We start from the raw sequence: 16570 nt of genomic DNA on the forward strand, positions 1-16570 counted from the left end.
TTACTCCTGAGGATGGTGGCAGAGATAGCCATCTAAGTCTCGAGTAGTTTATTCGAACTGACGTGGCTTGAAAAACCGAGGAGATTTTATTTATACATGCTGCCACGAAAGACTCCGAGAACGCAGTAGTAGAGCAATTTGTGAATGAGCTACCATATTTGCTAAGGAGTATTATATGCGCATACTTACACAGTCAGCCTTGTATAGTGGAGAGGGTGGGGATGGACTTACGGCCGGGATTACACTATCAAATTTCTTTGTCAAATATTTTTGTCCAATATCTTTGTCAAAGATATTTGATGGTGTAATAGGGAACTTTGTCAAATGTCGTCCAATATTTGATCAAATCTAGGGCCTCGCTGTAGATTTGATCAAAGAAGTCGCTTGTCTTGTGTTCACTGGAATGTGACATGTTACCACATGGAGCGCTATCATTGCTGCAGCATTCTGTCGTCTGTAGTGTTTTAATAAACATTGCCAGTAAATACAATTGGTGTGTGCCGACAAGTACAGAATTAATAGAGATGAATGAAGCTGATGAGGTGCTTTACAGCGTGAGGCACGCTGAATACAAAAATAGATTAAGAAGATTGGAGACCTGACCTAAACTAACCTAACCTAACCTGACCTAACCTAACCCTCTCCTGTAGCAAGGTTCAAATGGCTCTGAGCACTATGGGACTCAACTGCTGTGGTTATCAGTCCCCTAGAACTTAGAACTACTTAAACCTAACTAACCTAAGGACATCACACACATCCATGCCCGAGGCAGGATTCGAACCTGCGACCGTAGCAGTCCCACGGTTCCGGACTGCGCGCCTAGAACCGCGAGACCACCGCGGCCGGCCCTGTAGCAAGGAATCGGAGTGTTACAGTGAGCCTGTCTTCTGCACATGTAGCAGTTCTTAAGTGAATATTGTGCTTTGTGATATGAGGATACACTTCATTGAGCACATACAGAAATGTATGCTCATCCATTCTTAAGTAATTGATGTACGACTTGACGTCCTCTGCTATAAGCTCATGTAACAAGTTTTGTTGAATGCTTTTATCCTGTCGTCGTAAAACTCACGGCTTCACCCAGGTATGTTTACTTTTTTCCCCCGCTTCTCTTCCGCATGTACACACAGTGCAATTTTGGTACATACAACTGCTGCGGTTAATAACAAGCTGTTGTTGTCCGCCATCTTGAACTTCGACGAAAAATATGATGACAGTGTAGTACCCCTTCTAGCGCTACGTTAAAGATCTTTGTCAAATATATTTGACGGAATATTTGATCACGTCTTTGATCAAATCTTTGACAAAGAAATTTGATAGTGTAATACCGGCCTAAGAAATCCCAAATGAAGCAGGCACGACCTCGGCTATGATGTAACAAAAGCCAGCAAGAGTATCGAAAACTGAAGTGAAAGTTCCACCTGAAGATATCGCGAGTTGCTGCAGGATTACGATAACCTGACCGCAGAGACGTCTATCAGTTCGTGCACGACTAAGCTGCGTTTCTTACGACGTCAGGAACGCCAAGCTGGCTGTCTCGAGCTTCACCTGGGGAACAGGGGGAGGCGCACACTAGCACGTGACCCGGGACGCCGCCGGTCTCGGAGAGGCGGGTGTGCCGCAGGCAGCGGTCAGTAGCCGGCCAGGGCGGTGGTGGAGGGGTAGTCGGCGCGCAGGGCGCGGCACCGGCGGTCCAGGGCGAGCGCGCGCTGCTTGCAGGCGACCTCGTGCTCGAGGCCGGCCCGGCGCGCCACCAGCACCGCCAGCGCCGCCTGCGCCCGGCGCAGCTCCACCTGCTGCGCCCCCACGTTCTCCTGCACCTGCCGCGCCTCCTCCAGCAGCCTGCACACACACACGACACCTCGCTTCTTCCGGGAACACGCACACCCGTAGCCTATGGGATACAGAGCCTGCGGCACGTCGCGAGTGAGTGCCGAGCCGCCGGGGCAATTCCGTAAGCTTCCACTGCACGATTCGCGCGTTCGGTAAGCTTTAGGCGAAAGTGTGAGGACCATCGCCCATATTTGAGCTTTACTGGACTTGAATTTGTGTCTACGTATTAGGGAACAGTTCTCAAACTGACGGGGATACTAGCTAAGTATAAACAGTGTGTGCTTAACCGTGAGTAGCACTTTTTCTGTCGGAAATGATAGATCTCTCTGGCACTTGCTGTATGTGTTCGAAATGGGGCGTACTTAGTGTACCAGGTTGTAATGCACACTACCGGCCATTAAAATTGCTACACCACGATGATGACGTGCTACAGACGCGAAATTTAACCGACAGAAAGAAGATACTGTGATATGCAAATGATTAGATTTTCAGAGCATTCACACAAGGTTGGCGCCGGTGGCGACACCTACAACGTGCTGACATGAGGAAAGTTTCCAACCGATTTCTCATACACAAGCAGCAGTTGACCGGCGTTGCCTGGTGAAACGTTGTTGTGATGCCTCGTGTAAGGGGGACAAATGCATACCATCACGTTTCCCACTTTGATAAAGGTCGGATTGTAGCCTATCGCGATTGCGGTTTATCGTATAGCGACATTGCTGCTCGCGTTGGTCTACATCCAATTACTGTTAGCAGAATATGGAATCGGTGGGTTCAGGAGGGTAATACGGAACGCCGTGCTGGATTCCAACGGCCTCGTATCACTAGCAGTCGAGATGACAGGCATCTTATCCGCATGGCTGTAACGGATCGTGCAGCCAGGTCTCGATCCCTGAGTCAACAGATGGGGACGTTTGCAAGACAACAACCATCTGCACGAACAGTTCGACGACGTTTGCAGCAGCATGGAGTATCAGTTCGGAGACCATGGCTGCGGTTACCCATGACGCTGCACCACAGACAGGAGCGCCTGCGATGGTGTACTGGACGACGAACCTGGGTGCACGAATGGCAAAACGTCATTTTTTCGGATGAATTCAGGTTCTGTTTACAGCATCATGATGGTCGCATCCGTGTTTGGCGACATCACGGTGAACGCATGTTGGAAGCATGTATTTGTCATCGCCATACTGGCATATCACCCGGCGTGATGGAATGAGGTGCCATTGGTTACACGTCTCGGTCATCTCTTGTTCGCATTGACCGCACTTTGAACAGTGGACGTTACATTTCAGATGTGTTACGACCCGCGGCTGTACCCTTCATTCAATCCCTGCGAAACCCTACATTTCAGCAGGATAATGCACGACCGCATGTTGCAGCTCCTCTACGGGCCTTTCTGGATGCAGAAAATGTTCGAATGCTGCTCTGGCCAGCACATCCTCCAGATCTCTCACCAACTGAAAACGTCTGGTCAATGGTGGCCGCGCAACTGCCTCGTCACAATAGGCCAGTCACTACTCTTGATGAACTGTGGTATCGTGTTGAAGCTGCATGGGCAGCTGTGCCTGTACACGCCATCCAAGCTCTGTTTGACTCAATGCCCAGGCGTATCAAGGCCGTTATTACGGCCAGAGGTGGTTGTTCTGGGTACTGATTTCTCAGGATCTATGCACCCAAATTGCGTGAAAATGTAACCACATGTCAGTTCTAGTATAATATATTTGTCCAATGAATACCCGTTTATCATCTGCATTTCTTCTTGGTGTAGCAATTTTAATGGCCAGTAGTGTAATTTACACTTTACAAGAATTATAACTATATTGCCTTCTTGTATGTCTTTTACAAAATCCACGGTTTTGATTATTGCAAGACAAAAATTTAGATACACAAATAAGTAAACGGAAGGAAAGGAAACGCACGCGGCCTGCGGCGCGTCGCGGCAGTTCTCGGCGCCGGGCCTGGCGAGGCGCGCGTGCAGGCGCGTCTGCACCTTCCGCAGCGCCACCTCGTGGTTGCGCAGTGCCTGCTTCACGTCCGCGATCTGCTGCTCCGTGGCCGCCGTCCGCTCCAGCACCTGCACACACCGACAGCACCTATGAGTGATGCGAAAAGACTCAGAAACGACATGTGGAGAGCGACACATCGGTCTTATGGGGGACTTTCTAATGGATATGCTCAGTGGCACACATTTGTTTTTAGTTTTCAGTTCCCCACATTCCAACTACTCGATCCAATACCTTTTTTTGGCGAAAAACAAAATTTTCATTTATGTTTACGGCTAAACAGATAGTTAAGTATAAATTATTCATATTCAAATATGAAACTTTGTAACGAAAAGTTATTTTAGACTAGAGATTGAAATACTAAAAACGTGTTAACCACATTTTACAATTTTGAAAAACATTCGTAATTATTATTTTCATTATTATTTCTACAATTTTTATGATCATTTATAGCATCTATAATGCCAATTCAGCCAAGTATTAAGTACATACACATTTCTTTTTGGTTGTATAGATGAGTGTTAAACAGACCCGCCAGCGTAGCCGAGCGCGCTAACGCGCTGCTTCCTGGACTCAGGTAGGCGCGCCGCCCCGGATCGAATCCGCCCGGTGGATTAATGACGAGGGCCGGTCTGCCTGCCAGCCTGGATGTGGTTTTTAGGCGGTTTTCCACATCTCGCAAAGTGAATACTGGGCTGGTCCCCACGTTCCGCCTTAGTTACACACGTCGCAGACATTTGAAACACGTCCACACTATTTCACGATTTACACTAGACGCAGACAGTTGGGGTACACTTATTCCATCCTGGGGGGTACGGGGTGGTGGCAGGAAGGGCATCCGGCCATCCCTAACACTAACATTGCCAAATCCATTGTTACCACGCCGACCCTGCGATCGCTGCGAGACTATGGCGTCAGCGAAAGCGAAAGAAGATCAGTGTTAAACAATACCTTCACATAGCGGTATACACTGCTGATGTCTTTTTCTTTTTGGTGCGTTCTACGTACTTCCTCCTGAGAAGGCTGTCGTGTTGGTTGCCAATGTGTGTCAAGGCAGGCATATTTACAGAACAGTTTTGTAATTCCATACCTCAAGAGAAAAAGCATGTAACACCCTCTCCTTGAGCATGACAATGCCAGACCACACACCAGCGCTGCGACGTCTTCAGCAATCTAACGCTTTCAGTTCTCTTGTCATCGATCATCCTCCATTCGGTTCCGAACTGGCCCCATCTGATTTTCATCCTTCGACGACTTCACTTTGATAGTGCCTCAGACAGCAGGAGATTTTCAGTGGTTTCATCAGTAATAACTCTGATTAAAGGTAGTGGACTGATCGAAAACTCTCGTAACGTGGTGGAATGTAAATGAACAAGTGTGACGAATTTCTCATTAGTGAGAAGTGGGATAATATCTTCTTGAGAATTAAAGTTATCTCTGTTTGGAATCATCGTTTCTTTAGATTAAGTTCTGTTTATCTGTCTGAGGTGTTTCTACGTGTGGCGCCGAGCATAGTCGAGCTACGCCTGACGTCACCGCAAGTGCAGCAAAGAGACCTCCGCGCCGTACGCTGCTCCAAGAAATACAGACGACCCGAACGTCCACGGACAGTAATGTCAACGGTATTGGTGTTTTTGTTATGGTGTTCATTTTGCTTAAATGAACATCATTTTGCTTAAATGTTACACTAAGTACAAATCAGTCAGTGATGTGATAAGAGAAGACAAAATTCTGCATTATCTTCAATTTATTTATTTTGTAAATAAAAACCGTCTTTTCTTGCTTCGCTGTATCTTATTTCTGCCAGACGCGTTTCGCCTTTTTACTGTAAGATGTCATCGGTGGGATCTAGAATGGTACAGTTTTGTTTTGATATGTATTATTTGTAGATGTTAAAACAGTTCATGTTAAGTTTTTTTACGCGAATAAAAGCAGTAATCGCTTTTTACATAAAAAACGAGACGAGAACTGTTTTTAGATCTACAAACAACACATATCAGAACAAAACTCTGTCATTCTAGATCCGACTGATGATGTCTTACAGTGAAAAAGGCGAAACGCAGCTGGGACAAATGAAATACAGTGCAGCAAGAAAAGGCGGTTTTTATTTAGAAAACAAATATTTCTGAGCTTGCTGCGGAAGATGTCCACGCAGACTAACTCGTTTTATCTTTAATGTGTTGTACTATTCCTTTAGTATAGTTGCTAACTTATGAATAACTAAGGAGTATATATCGGGAGTCTGTCGACTTTTACTGAACGCAGAAGTGTTTGACAGTCGCGGACTCTCACACGATGAGTTGAGGTTGTGGCTCCATCAACAGTGCAGCAGTTATGGTATAAAAAAGTAGTCTCTCGTTGGGAGAAATGTGTTCGTCGTCAGGGTGGTTATGTTGAGAAATAAATATGTAAACCCGAAGAATAAAGATGTAGTATTTAACACCTTTTTTTATTTAAAAAGCATTAAGAGTCTTCACATAAACATTCGGAGACATTACTTTTCAGCAAGCCCTCGTAATTTCGAAAATCAGCAAAAGGCGTGTCAAATGTTTCTCTAATCTGTTTTATTTCTTTCGTCTAGATAAATAATTCAACAAAATATTGACCATTCTTACGTCAATTTTTTTTTGTTTCGTTCAGAAAGCATGAAATATATTTAAATATCGATCGGTTTTCAATTATTATTAAGGGTACATAGATCAAGAGAAAGTAGATAACTGATCTGACACTTTTAGACAGTTCATTTATATAGCTAGCAGTAGCTGTTGGTGAAATATTTTAATTTTCTCTCAAGTCACTGTTGTATGTAAGATTTCTAAATTACCTCGACTACTTTCAAGTAACTAAATCACTTTTTTATAGCAAATATACACCTCCTGCTAGTCACTTTTATACCCCATTTGTCCATTTTGCACTCTTTGTTTGGATATAAAAACACGAAAAAGATGCATTGTATAATTTCTAATTTGTCGAATTCGCTCTTTATCTATCCACAGGTTTGTCAAACAAGCCTGTACATGATCCATCAACTTTATCAGTTGACCAAAAACAAAAATTTGTTTCACCCAATCATTATTTTGTTTAAGAACTGCCACCAGCAAATATATAGTACACACACATCGGCGCATTTCTATGGGGTATTACGGATAATACAAACAATTATCATAATCTTCATTTGGAAGAAACTTGCTTAATGTAGCTGAAACCATTGTGAAAGGACATGTACCTTAAGCAGGAGCCTAGTGACAGTGTAGTTTCCCGAAAATGAGGGAAGTTCACTCCAACTTTTTCGTTATATACCTTTTCCGTATATTCCAGCTACCTATTCTTGATGACTAGCCAGTTCTCTGCACACGTCTTCAAGAGTCTCTTCCTTACTCTGGACTCCTTGTCAATGGCTTCAGCTGAGCTGTCTACTTCGATCTTTTGCTGTCAATCCATAACAGTGATGTCACTCCTGGGTTGGATGCCTAAATATCCATTATTAGCATCTTGTGAATCAGACCATCACTGAAACACTTTATACCTTTCATACACCTGCTCCACTTCCCGTGTTTGGTGTTTGTATGACACTGCGGAAATACTAGCTGCGCTTGGAGACAAATGAGTATCTTTGAAATAGTGCCTATTTTCTCCTCTGTTCGCAGCGCCATTACGAAGTGTCAGCTTATCGTGGCCGAAATGTATCTGAAGTACAGAAACCAAAGTATAAGGAGTGCTCTGCCCGTGTTAAGGCCCCATACATGACCAAACGTATTTGTCGAATTCGCTCTTTATCTATCCACAGGTTTGTCAAACAAGCCTGTGCATGATCCATCAACTTTATCAGTTTAATCTCACTTTTGAAGCAGACATTGTTCGTGTATGCATTATTTTGACACCAATGGGAATAGTTACAATTGCAGATAAAACATTTCTAAAACTGACTCTGGCACTGTCCAGGAAATGGCTTAAAATGACAGAGAGATATACACACGGAAACCTGTTAAACGAAATTTTACGCTCGGAACTTTCTCCAAATTGAAAGTGAAACTTTTAATAAATTGTTTACAGTGGCTTCACCCTCACATTGAAAAGAAGACACAAGTAAGGAAAATTTGTTCTCTTTTACTTGGTTCTCTAATGACACTTCACTAAAATACCACAACTTGCGGACATATAACATACATAGTGTGCGGAGGAACGGGAGAGGTTCAATTTTTTAAAAATTTTGTTTCTCTTCCTCTTGTATGTTGTGCGTAGGATATTGATTCTCTTCTTAACCTCTTCCTGCATGATATATGACTGGGAAAGAAGCGGCACCTTTACCATTTTGGTAACTGCCAGTGTTATTTTGTTTTTATCTTTGATTATAATTTCTATATTTGTGTAAACTCACGGTACAGTGAGATAATTGTAATAAAACTCTTTTTCACTAAAAATGCACGGCAAAACATCAACACAAGCAACACCCAACATCTTATCAAATAACATTTCTTCCAAACAGTTAAAACCCAGTTTATGTTTGACAAACAAGTCAAACAGCACCATAGTTTGTCAAGTAGTTGAGAAACCTAATAAAGTTGGACAGCCTGTTTGACTGTCTATGGGAGTCTTTACGATATGGAAGTGAAGAACGACAGCAGCACTTTTAGTGGCCTGGCAGTGAATCAAGGTCCATTTACAGGAAATCTCTGATTTATATGAGTCTCACCCCTCTGTTGTGGACTACCACTCTTTCTGAACTGTGACCATTATCTAAGTTAGAGGCGGAGTTACAGACTATTATCATCATGTCTCTTGGGGGGGGGGGGGGAGGAGGCGACAAACTTTTTGTCTGGTGTGCCTACATACATTTTGATCCTCTGGTGATTTTGCTTACAATTTCGCAATTCTATTTTTAATGTGATATAACCAGTGATCATTGATATTCCTTCATGGTTACTCAGCACGAAGTTCTGATTCTATTTCCAGCTTGTGGTACAGAAGCATGAAATTTACTTATACAACTGACAACACTGTTTTCAAAGTATCATTGTCTATGTTGCAGAACATATATCTTTTTCATTGACAACGAATGTGTTGTGTACATTTTTCCAGTGTGTATTTCGTAAGTAATATCTCTTTATTCATTTATTAGTCTTGTGATTTAACTACAATCACTTACTCAACGGTTCTACAATCTCTGTGTGTCTTTAAGAATGCCCTCAACAGAAGTTATGCTGGTTCCCAAAGCACTTGTTGTAAATTGTAGAAGGAAGGAAGAGATGACAAGGTGATTGAGTATAGCTCTATAACAGGTATACTCAAAAAAATTTAAATTAATTCTGCACTTAATGTTACATAATTCTTTTTTGAAGCTAAAATCTTTAATTTTGGGTCACGTTTTTGAACGAATAACTCAAAATCACTTTCTGGAACTCAGAATATTGTCAGTGGTACAATTAATTTCTGATGATTTTCTGCAGCACTAGCTTCAAAATGAGGAGTACTGAAAAATGTAATGTACTGATGTATTCACATTTGTGTTTGTTCTTAGAATAAATGGAAACTGCTCTTTAGACTTCAGTTTTGTGGGTGACTCGTGCTCCGTGAACAACTATAACGTAAAGTTAATCTATTCATAGCGAAAAATATTGTATTGCTGAGTACGCAATAACTTACTTCGTTCCTTAAATACCAGGTAATTAGTTTCGAATAAATGTTGCCTGTCATTGCATAAATAACGTGTCATTCTAGCTCTAGTTATGAGCTCTGTCAGCTTCTCGTCCTTTCAAATTTCAGCGAAGTAATTCTTTGCTGTCTTTATTTGTTCGCTTGTTACACCATTTACTCTCGATGCCCCATCTTCCACAGATACTGAAAGCTTCTTCAAGCAGTTTGCTGAATGATCATTTGAAGCTGACAACGCCGTTCCTAAGAAGTCATGATTACGCAGCTATATCGTTCGCACTCTCAGATTTCAAGTCTTGAGATACTATGTTGATCTTTTATTGAACAACAAATCTATAGGATTCAATTATGTTTTAAGACCTATAGCTACACTTCGTTCCCTACGTTTATTGTTCGTAAGAAACACGTTCCGTGCCTTAACATCTACTTGGCATTATTCTTCTATGAAGAAGATACTGAGTGCAAAAGAAAGCAAGTTTCTGTAATACACTTTTTATACTTCACATAAAAGTATAGCGAAGTCTAAAGATTTATAATATGCCTAATTTTGTAGGCTTCTGAAGATGACAAATCGATTTGTCAAAACTGGTAAAGCATAATAAAATTTATTTGCAGCTGATAACTGAAATTAATCCCGAAAAAATAATACTACAGTTGTATAAAAATACACCAACGAATAAAACATAAAAATCCAAATATATGAACACAAATTACCATCAGGTAGACAAGTGCTGGAAGTTTTATTTTATAATGTTCGAGAAGTAAAATTTCTCATGAGTGAAATTACTAATCTTGTGGTTGGCGAGTGCATTATATTTTAGGAAAAAGCAAGAATTCCGAAAAGACCTATGTTGTGTCTAGACAAGACAGCCTAGACACAATGAGAGGAAGCCGAAAGGCACGCGCTTAAACTCACGCAGGCTGGCGTGAGGTCTGAAACAGGATACGTAATGAATGCTCTAAAGAAAAGTACGTAGCTTCTGGAATACTTAACTTTAATCCACATTTGTAGAACATCGCTCTTGATGATACATTAATAGAATCTCAATATCAATTGAATACGGCGCTTTGCTAGGTCGTAGCAAATGTAGCTGAAGGCTATGCTAACTATCGTCTCGGCAAATGAGAGCGTATTTGTCAGTGAACCATTGCTATGAACGTCGGCTGTGCAACTGGGGCGAGTGCCAGTACGTCTCTCTAGACCTGCCGTTTGGTGGCGCTCGGTCTGCAATTACTGACAGTGGCGACACGCGGGTCCGACGTATACTAATGGACCGCGGCCGATTTAAAAGCTACCACCTAGCAAGTGTGGTGTCTGGCGGTGACACCACATTCCTCCCCCGCAAATCGGCGTACGGTTGTGTTATAAGGCTTCCGCCCGCTGTGGGGAGGACCCCATGTTGACGTATGCGACGAGGTGGGGAGCCTAACGACAGGCGAGGCTGTGCCACCCGCACCCGGCCATTCGGTCCGAGGGGAGCTAGGAAACGCCTGAAAACCTAGTCCAGGGTGCACGCCAACATGCGGTGTATGCGCCCGTAAAGAGACAGGAGGGGCCGAAGATTCGACCTCCATCGCGTCGGAGTACCCGACGGGCGAAGACGACATCTGGTCCGGGGCGGGCAAGAGTTCCATGTCGGAGGACAGCTGGTCACGGGAAGCGATCGGCGGCGCGTGACCCAGGGAGGCGCTTGGCGGCTGCATCGAAGCGTCCACTGCGGGCGTCGCCGGCGGGAGAACAGGCGGCGGCGGCGGCGGCGGCGGCGGCGCGTCGCCATGGGGCAAAATGGAAGGCAGCGTCGGTAACACCTGGGGATGAGGCGAGCCAGTAGATGGGTCCCCAGGGCGCTGACCGGACGGCACCGTCGCTGAAAGCAGACGGGGAGCGGCAGAACCCGTGCGACGACAGAGGCGCAGCTGATTGAGATGCCGACGCACCTAACCAGAGGCCCCCAAAACCAGATACATAACATGGCCGAGGCAGCGAAGAATGAGCCCTGCGAGCCAACGCCGTGAACCTCGATAGTTGCGATAGTATACAACGTCGCCTGGAGCAAAAGCAGGTGTCTGCCGCTGCACAGGAACCTGATATGGCGGATGCAGCAAAGACATCAAGGTTCGATGAGGACGACCGTGGAGCAACTCAGCCGGCGAGCGACCATCTCGGGGCTGAGAGCGATACGAAGACAAGAAGAGCAACAACGCGTCCTCCCGAGAATGCGACTCTTTCAACTTCAACATCTGTGACTTGAAAGTCCGGACCAATCGTTCAGCAGCACCGTTTGAATGAGGCGAAAACGGCGCGGATGTCAGATGTTGAATACCATTGGCCTTGCAGAATGACTGAAATTCTGCGGACATGAATTGTGGGCCAATGACGGAAACAATAGTCTGTGGAAGACCTTCTATGCAAAAGATAGCAGATAACGCTTGGATGGTGGCAGATGACCTCGTGGAAGACATCCTGACAACAAAAGGAAAATTACTGAAAGAATCGACCACAACCAACCATCGAGCATTCCAAAATGGACCAGCAAAATCTATGTGCAAGCGTTGCCAAGGGGAAGTGGCTTTCGGCCATGCAAAGAATTTCCGCAGTGGTGCGGATTTTTGTTCGGCACACGCCATGCAAGAAGAGCACATATTCGTAATCGCAGCATCGATTCCGAACCAAGTACAGTGCTGACGAGCAAGTTGTTTCGTTCGCACTATACCCCAATGTCCTTGGTGGAGAAGCCGTAAGACAGAGGACTGTAACGAACGTGGGACCACGACCCTGGACTGATCATTATCAGAACGCAACAGCAAAACACCACGTCGTACAAAAAGTCTCTCCTTGTGAGCAAAAAATCGGCGAACCAACGGATCCTCGATCCATGACTTTGACAAGGGCCATTGAGTAGCAACAAAACGCAGAACGGTAGCAAGGACAGGGTCAGCAGCTGTGGCTGTAGCTACACGACGAAAATCAATCGGAAACGATTCGACTACGTCATTGGTTTCCGCATCAATGAACATGCAAGCAAGTTCGGAAGAATCGAAGGCTCTATCCTCAGCAACAGGCAAACGGGACAACGCATCGGCGTTTCCGTGCTTAGCAGTGGGCCGATACAAGATATTGTAGCGGTACTGCGAGAGGAAAATTGACCAGCGAATGAATTTCTGCGCTGTATGTGGAGGTACAGGTTTGTTCGGATGAAAAAGCGATGTCAATGGTTTGTGGTCTGTGAGGATGGTAAAGCGACGACCATACAAGAAATCATGAAACTTAGTAACACCAAATACGAGAGCCAAAGCTTCTTTCTCAATCTGTGAATAATTTCGTTGCGCAGATGAGAGCAATTTGGACGCAAAGGCAATAGGGCGATCATGCGATCCATCTTTGTGCGCAAGCACAGCACCGATCCCGAAATCCGATGCATCTACCATCAACAAAAGGGGTTTCTGGGGATCAAATGGCGTAAGGCAAGTATTTGAAAGCAACGCCGATTTCAACTGGCGAAAGGCGCGTTCGCATTCCGTCGTCCAGACGAACGGAACACCTTGACGGCGTAAGCGATGAAGCGGAGCTGAAATGGAAGAGGCATGGGGAACATAGCGATGATAATAGTTAATTTTTCCCAGCACACTCTGTAGCTGCTTCAAATTCTGCAGCGAAGGCAAGTCCTGTATGGCACGGAGGTGCTCGGGACTGGGATGTATGCCTTGGGCATTGATTACATGTCCCAAATATGGTAAGTCACGAGCAAAAAACACACATTTGTCTTTCCGCAAGCGAAGACCATTTTGTCGCAAGACCTGAAATAATGTTCGGAGGTTGGCGAGATGTTCTCTTTCCGTCTTTCCGGAGATCACAATATCGTCCAGATAGTTCGCTGCAGTAGGGACCGACGCACAAACAGTTTGCAGATATTGCTGAAACAATGCAGGGGCGGATGCACACCCGAATGGCAGTCTTTTGAATCGATACAAACCAAGATGCGTATTAACCACCAAGACGAGCTGGGATTCGTCGTCCACTGGTATTTGCAAGTACGCATCTGCTAGGTCCAACTTCGAAAAATATTGACCTGGGCACAGTTTGTCAAAAAGATCTTCCGGGCGGGGTAAAGGAAAAGTTGCAATCACTAGTTGTGGATTCACCGTTGCCTTGAAGTCCACACACAGTCTCAATTTTCCGGAAGGTTTTGGCCAAATGACTAAGGGTGATGCCCAGAGAGAAGCCTGCACACGTTCAATCACACCTTGTGATTCCAAGTCGTGTAATGTTCTTGTGACCTCATCACGCAATGTGTGGGGAACATTGTGCACTCTGAAAAATTTCGGTTGCGCGTTTACTTTCAGTTCCAAATGTGCTTTATAGTCCTTAGCGCAACCAAGGCCCGGTGCAAAAATGTCTGCAAATTCTTCACATAGACGAGAAACACTGGCTGAAGGCACAGTCTGGTTCACTGATAGGACCTGATTTACTATAGACAAGTTAAACAACTGAAATAAAAAAAACCAAACAAGTTCACTGCAGCAGAAGAACGAAGAACGTAAAATGACACAAGTTTTGTTTGTCCCTTGTATGTTGGAAGAAGGCTGCACTGTCCTAACACAGGGATAGCTTGTCTTGAATATGTAGTTAGCTTAACATTTGCGGCACGCAAGGGAGGTGTGCCCAGCTGTTTGTACGTTTCGTTAGTGATCAATGAAACTGCAGCTCCGGTATCGAGCTGGAATGGTATTACGTGGCCATGAATGTCCAAGTCTTCAAAAAGTTTATTGTCCTGCTGACGACAAGAGCGACTGTCTCGTGCAACGTGAACAGACACTGGTACAGAATCACTTGCTAATTGACGTGATTTCCTGCGACGTCGACGCACACTATTTGTGGGACGAACACAGTCACAGTGAGAGAGAGTGGCACTGGGCAGAGTGGAATTAACTACACGAATGTCCATGGGTGAAGGTTCACGAGCCTGATTATTCTTGGTGCGATTCCGGCGCGAAGCAAAGGGCCTGGAATGGTTGTGAATGTCCGATCTGAGCTCTTTCTGGCAAACACTCTGAACATGTCCTTTTTTATTACAGAAAAAGCAAATAGCTTGGCGTGACGGGCAATTCACACGCGAATGTCTAGTAGCACACCGCGGGCATGATTTCAGCACTGCATTTGCTTGCTGCCGCGGGACAGGTGGTTGAGAGCTTGGCGGCAGCTGCGCAGACGAGCGCGAGGGCTGTTTACTGTTCCGTGCAGCTCGCCCGGCTGGCCGGTTAACATGACACACGGCTGGCGAAGTTGCAAATGATTTCTGAGCAAAGTCAAGTGTGTCTTGCCTATCCAATATGTCCATCACTTGTTGAAGGGAGGGATTGACTAGTTTCAAAATTTGCTCCCGTATACGAACATCAGAAACGTTCTGTGCAATTGCATCACGCACCATGGTATGTGAATAATGGAGTCCACATTCACACTCAAAAGCAAAATCCCTAGTAAGGCCTTGCAAAGTTGCAACCCACTCCCGATTAGTTTGACCGGCCGTACGTTTTGTACGAAAGAACGTATACCTTTTTGCAACTACATTGACTGATTCCTTGAAATATGCATCTAAAGCAGACAGAATTTCTTCGTAGGACAGAGTTGCTACGTCGCGGCGGGGAAATAATTTCACTATCACACGGTACGTCTGCACCCCTACACACGCCAATAAGTGAGGCTGCCGCTCGTTACCTTGAATTCTGTAGGCGGCGAGATGGAATCCAAATTGGCGTGACCACTCCGTCCAGCTTTCCATCGCCGCATCGAAATGACGAAAAGGTGGTGCAACTGCGTGTTGTGGCTGCGGTAGCGGTGGAGCGGCGGCTGCCGCATCGGTTTGCATTGCACGTTGACCCTGGGCGAGCTGTCCAAGGGCATCCAATAACGCCTGCGTCTGCTGATTCTGCAAGCGATAAAATTCGGACAGTACATCTGGAGATTGTGACGAAGCCATGACACAAGTAAATTAGGGCAATACGAACGCTAAATCCTCTTTTGAGACTCGTCGCCAAAAATGTTGTGTCTAGACAAGACAGCCTAGACACAATGAGAGGAAGCCGAAAGGCACGCGCTTAAACTCACGCAGGCTGGCGTGAGGTCTGAAACAGGATACGTAATGAATGCTATAAAGAAAAGTACGTAGCTTCTGGAATACTTAACTTTAATCCACATTTGTAGAACATCGCTCTTGATGATACATTAATAGAATCTCAATATCAATAGGTCGTAGCAAATGTAGCTGAAGGCTATGCTAACTATCGTCACGGCAAATGAGAGCGTATTTTTCAGTGAACCATTGCTATGAACGTCGGCTGTACAACTGGGGCGAGTGCCAGTACGTCTCTCTAGACCTGCCGTTTGGTGGCGCTCGGTCTGCAATTACTGACAGTGGCGACACGCGGGTCCGACGTATACTAATGGACCGCGGCCGATTTAAAAGCTACCACCTAGCAAGTGTGGTGTCTGGCGGTGACACCACAACCTATTTCAGTGTTGTCGACAAAAATTTATTATCTTGCATTCAGAGTGGATAAAATCCCCAAAAAACACAAAAAACCATTATTTGTTTAAGGTCTGTGAAAAGTAACCTATAACTAATTTGTACAATTTATTTGATGTCGCATATGCCAAGACTCTACAGACACCCAAGCTGGAAGAAGCCAGAGAGAGCCAGAGTTTAAAGGCTACCTCGCAGGGGTTAACTGAATACATGCGGTCAAAGAAGGAAGGACGAGACAGAGAAACCTGGCAGAAGAGGAAAGGCACTTTACTTCCTTCTTCATCATCTGTAAAATCAGATAAGGCATTGTACCACCTTAAAGATGAATGCACTTTAGCTTGAACATAAATTGGACAGGGAGTTGTGGTATTTTCAATGCCATCATCACATATGTGAACTTATTTTTTTAAAACGTGTATTTGAATGCAAAGTACTTGGTGTAACAAGTAGTCCTGACATACCAATTTTTGAGCATTTGGCAAAAACTGGGAAAGTAGTAATGTCAGTAAGTTTTACACTGGAAAAAAGATTGTAGATTTGTTTTTTAATGGGTCA

At 44.7% G+C, this 16570-nt stretch overlaps 1 protein-coding gene across 1 annotated transcript in view; it reads right to left on the minus strand.

Moving 5' to 3' along the window:
* Positions 1 to 1631: 1631 nt before the first annotated feature.
* The window catches only part of LOC126235244 (tektin-1), a 145570-nt gene continuing 130631 nt past the window's right edge, over positions 1632 to 16570 (minus strand). Inside the window, exons 6-7 of the mRNA XM_049943975.1 lie at positions 3756 to 3910; positions 1632 to 1842 (exon numbers count right to left, since the gene is read on the minus strand). Coding sequence (XP_049799932.1) covers positions 1632 to 1842; positions 3756 to 3910 — 366 coding nt within the window. The remainder of the gene's footprint in view (positions 1843 to 3755; positions 3911 to 16570) is intronic.

This window comes from Schistocerca nitens, chromosome 2 (genome assembly GCF_023898315.1).
Source record: "Schistocerca nitens isolate TAMUIC-IGC-003100 chromosome 2, iqSchNite1.1, whole genome shotgun sequence".
In the NCBI taxonomy this organism is placed as follows: Eukaryota; Metazoa; Arthropoda; class Insecta; order Orthoptera; family Acrididae; genus Schistocerca; species Schistocerca nitens.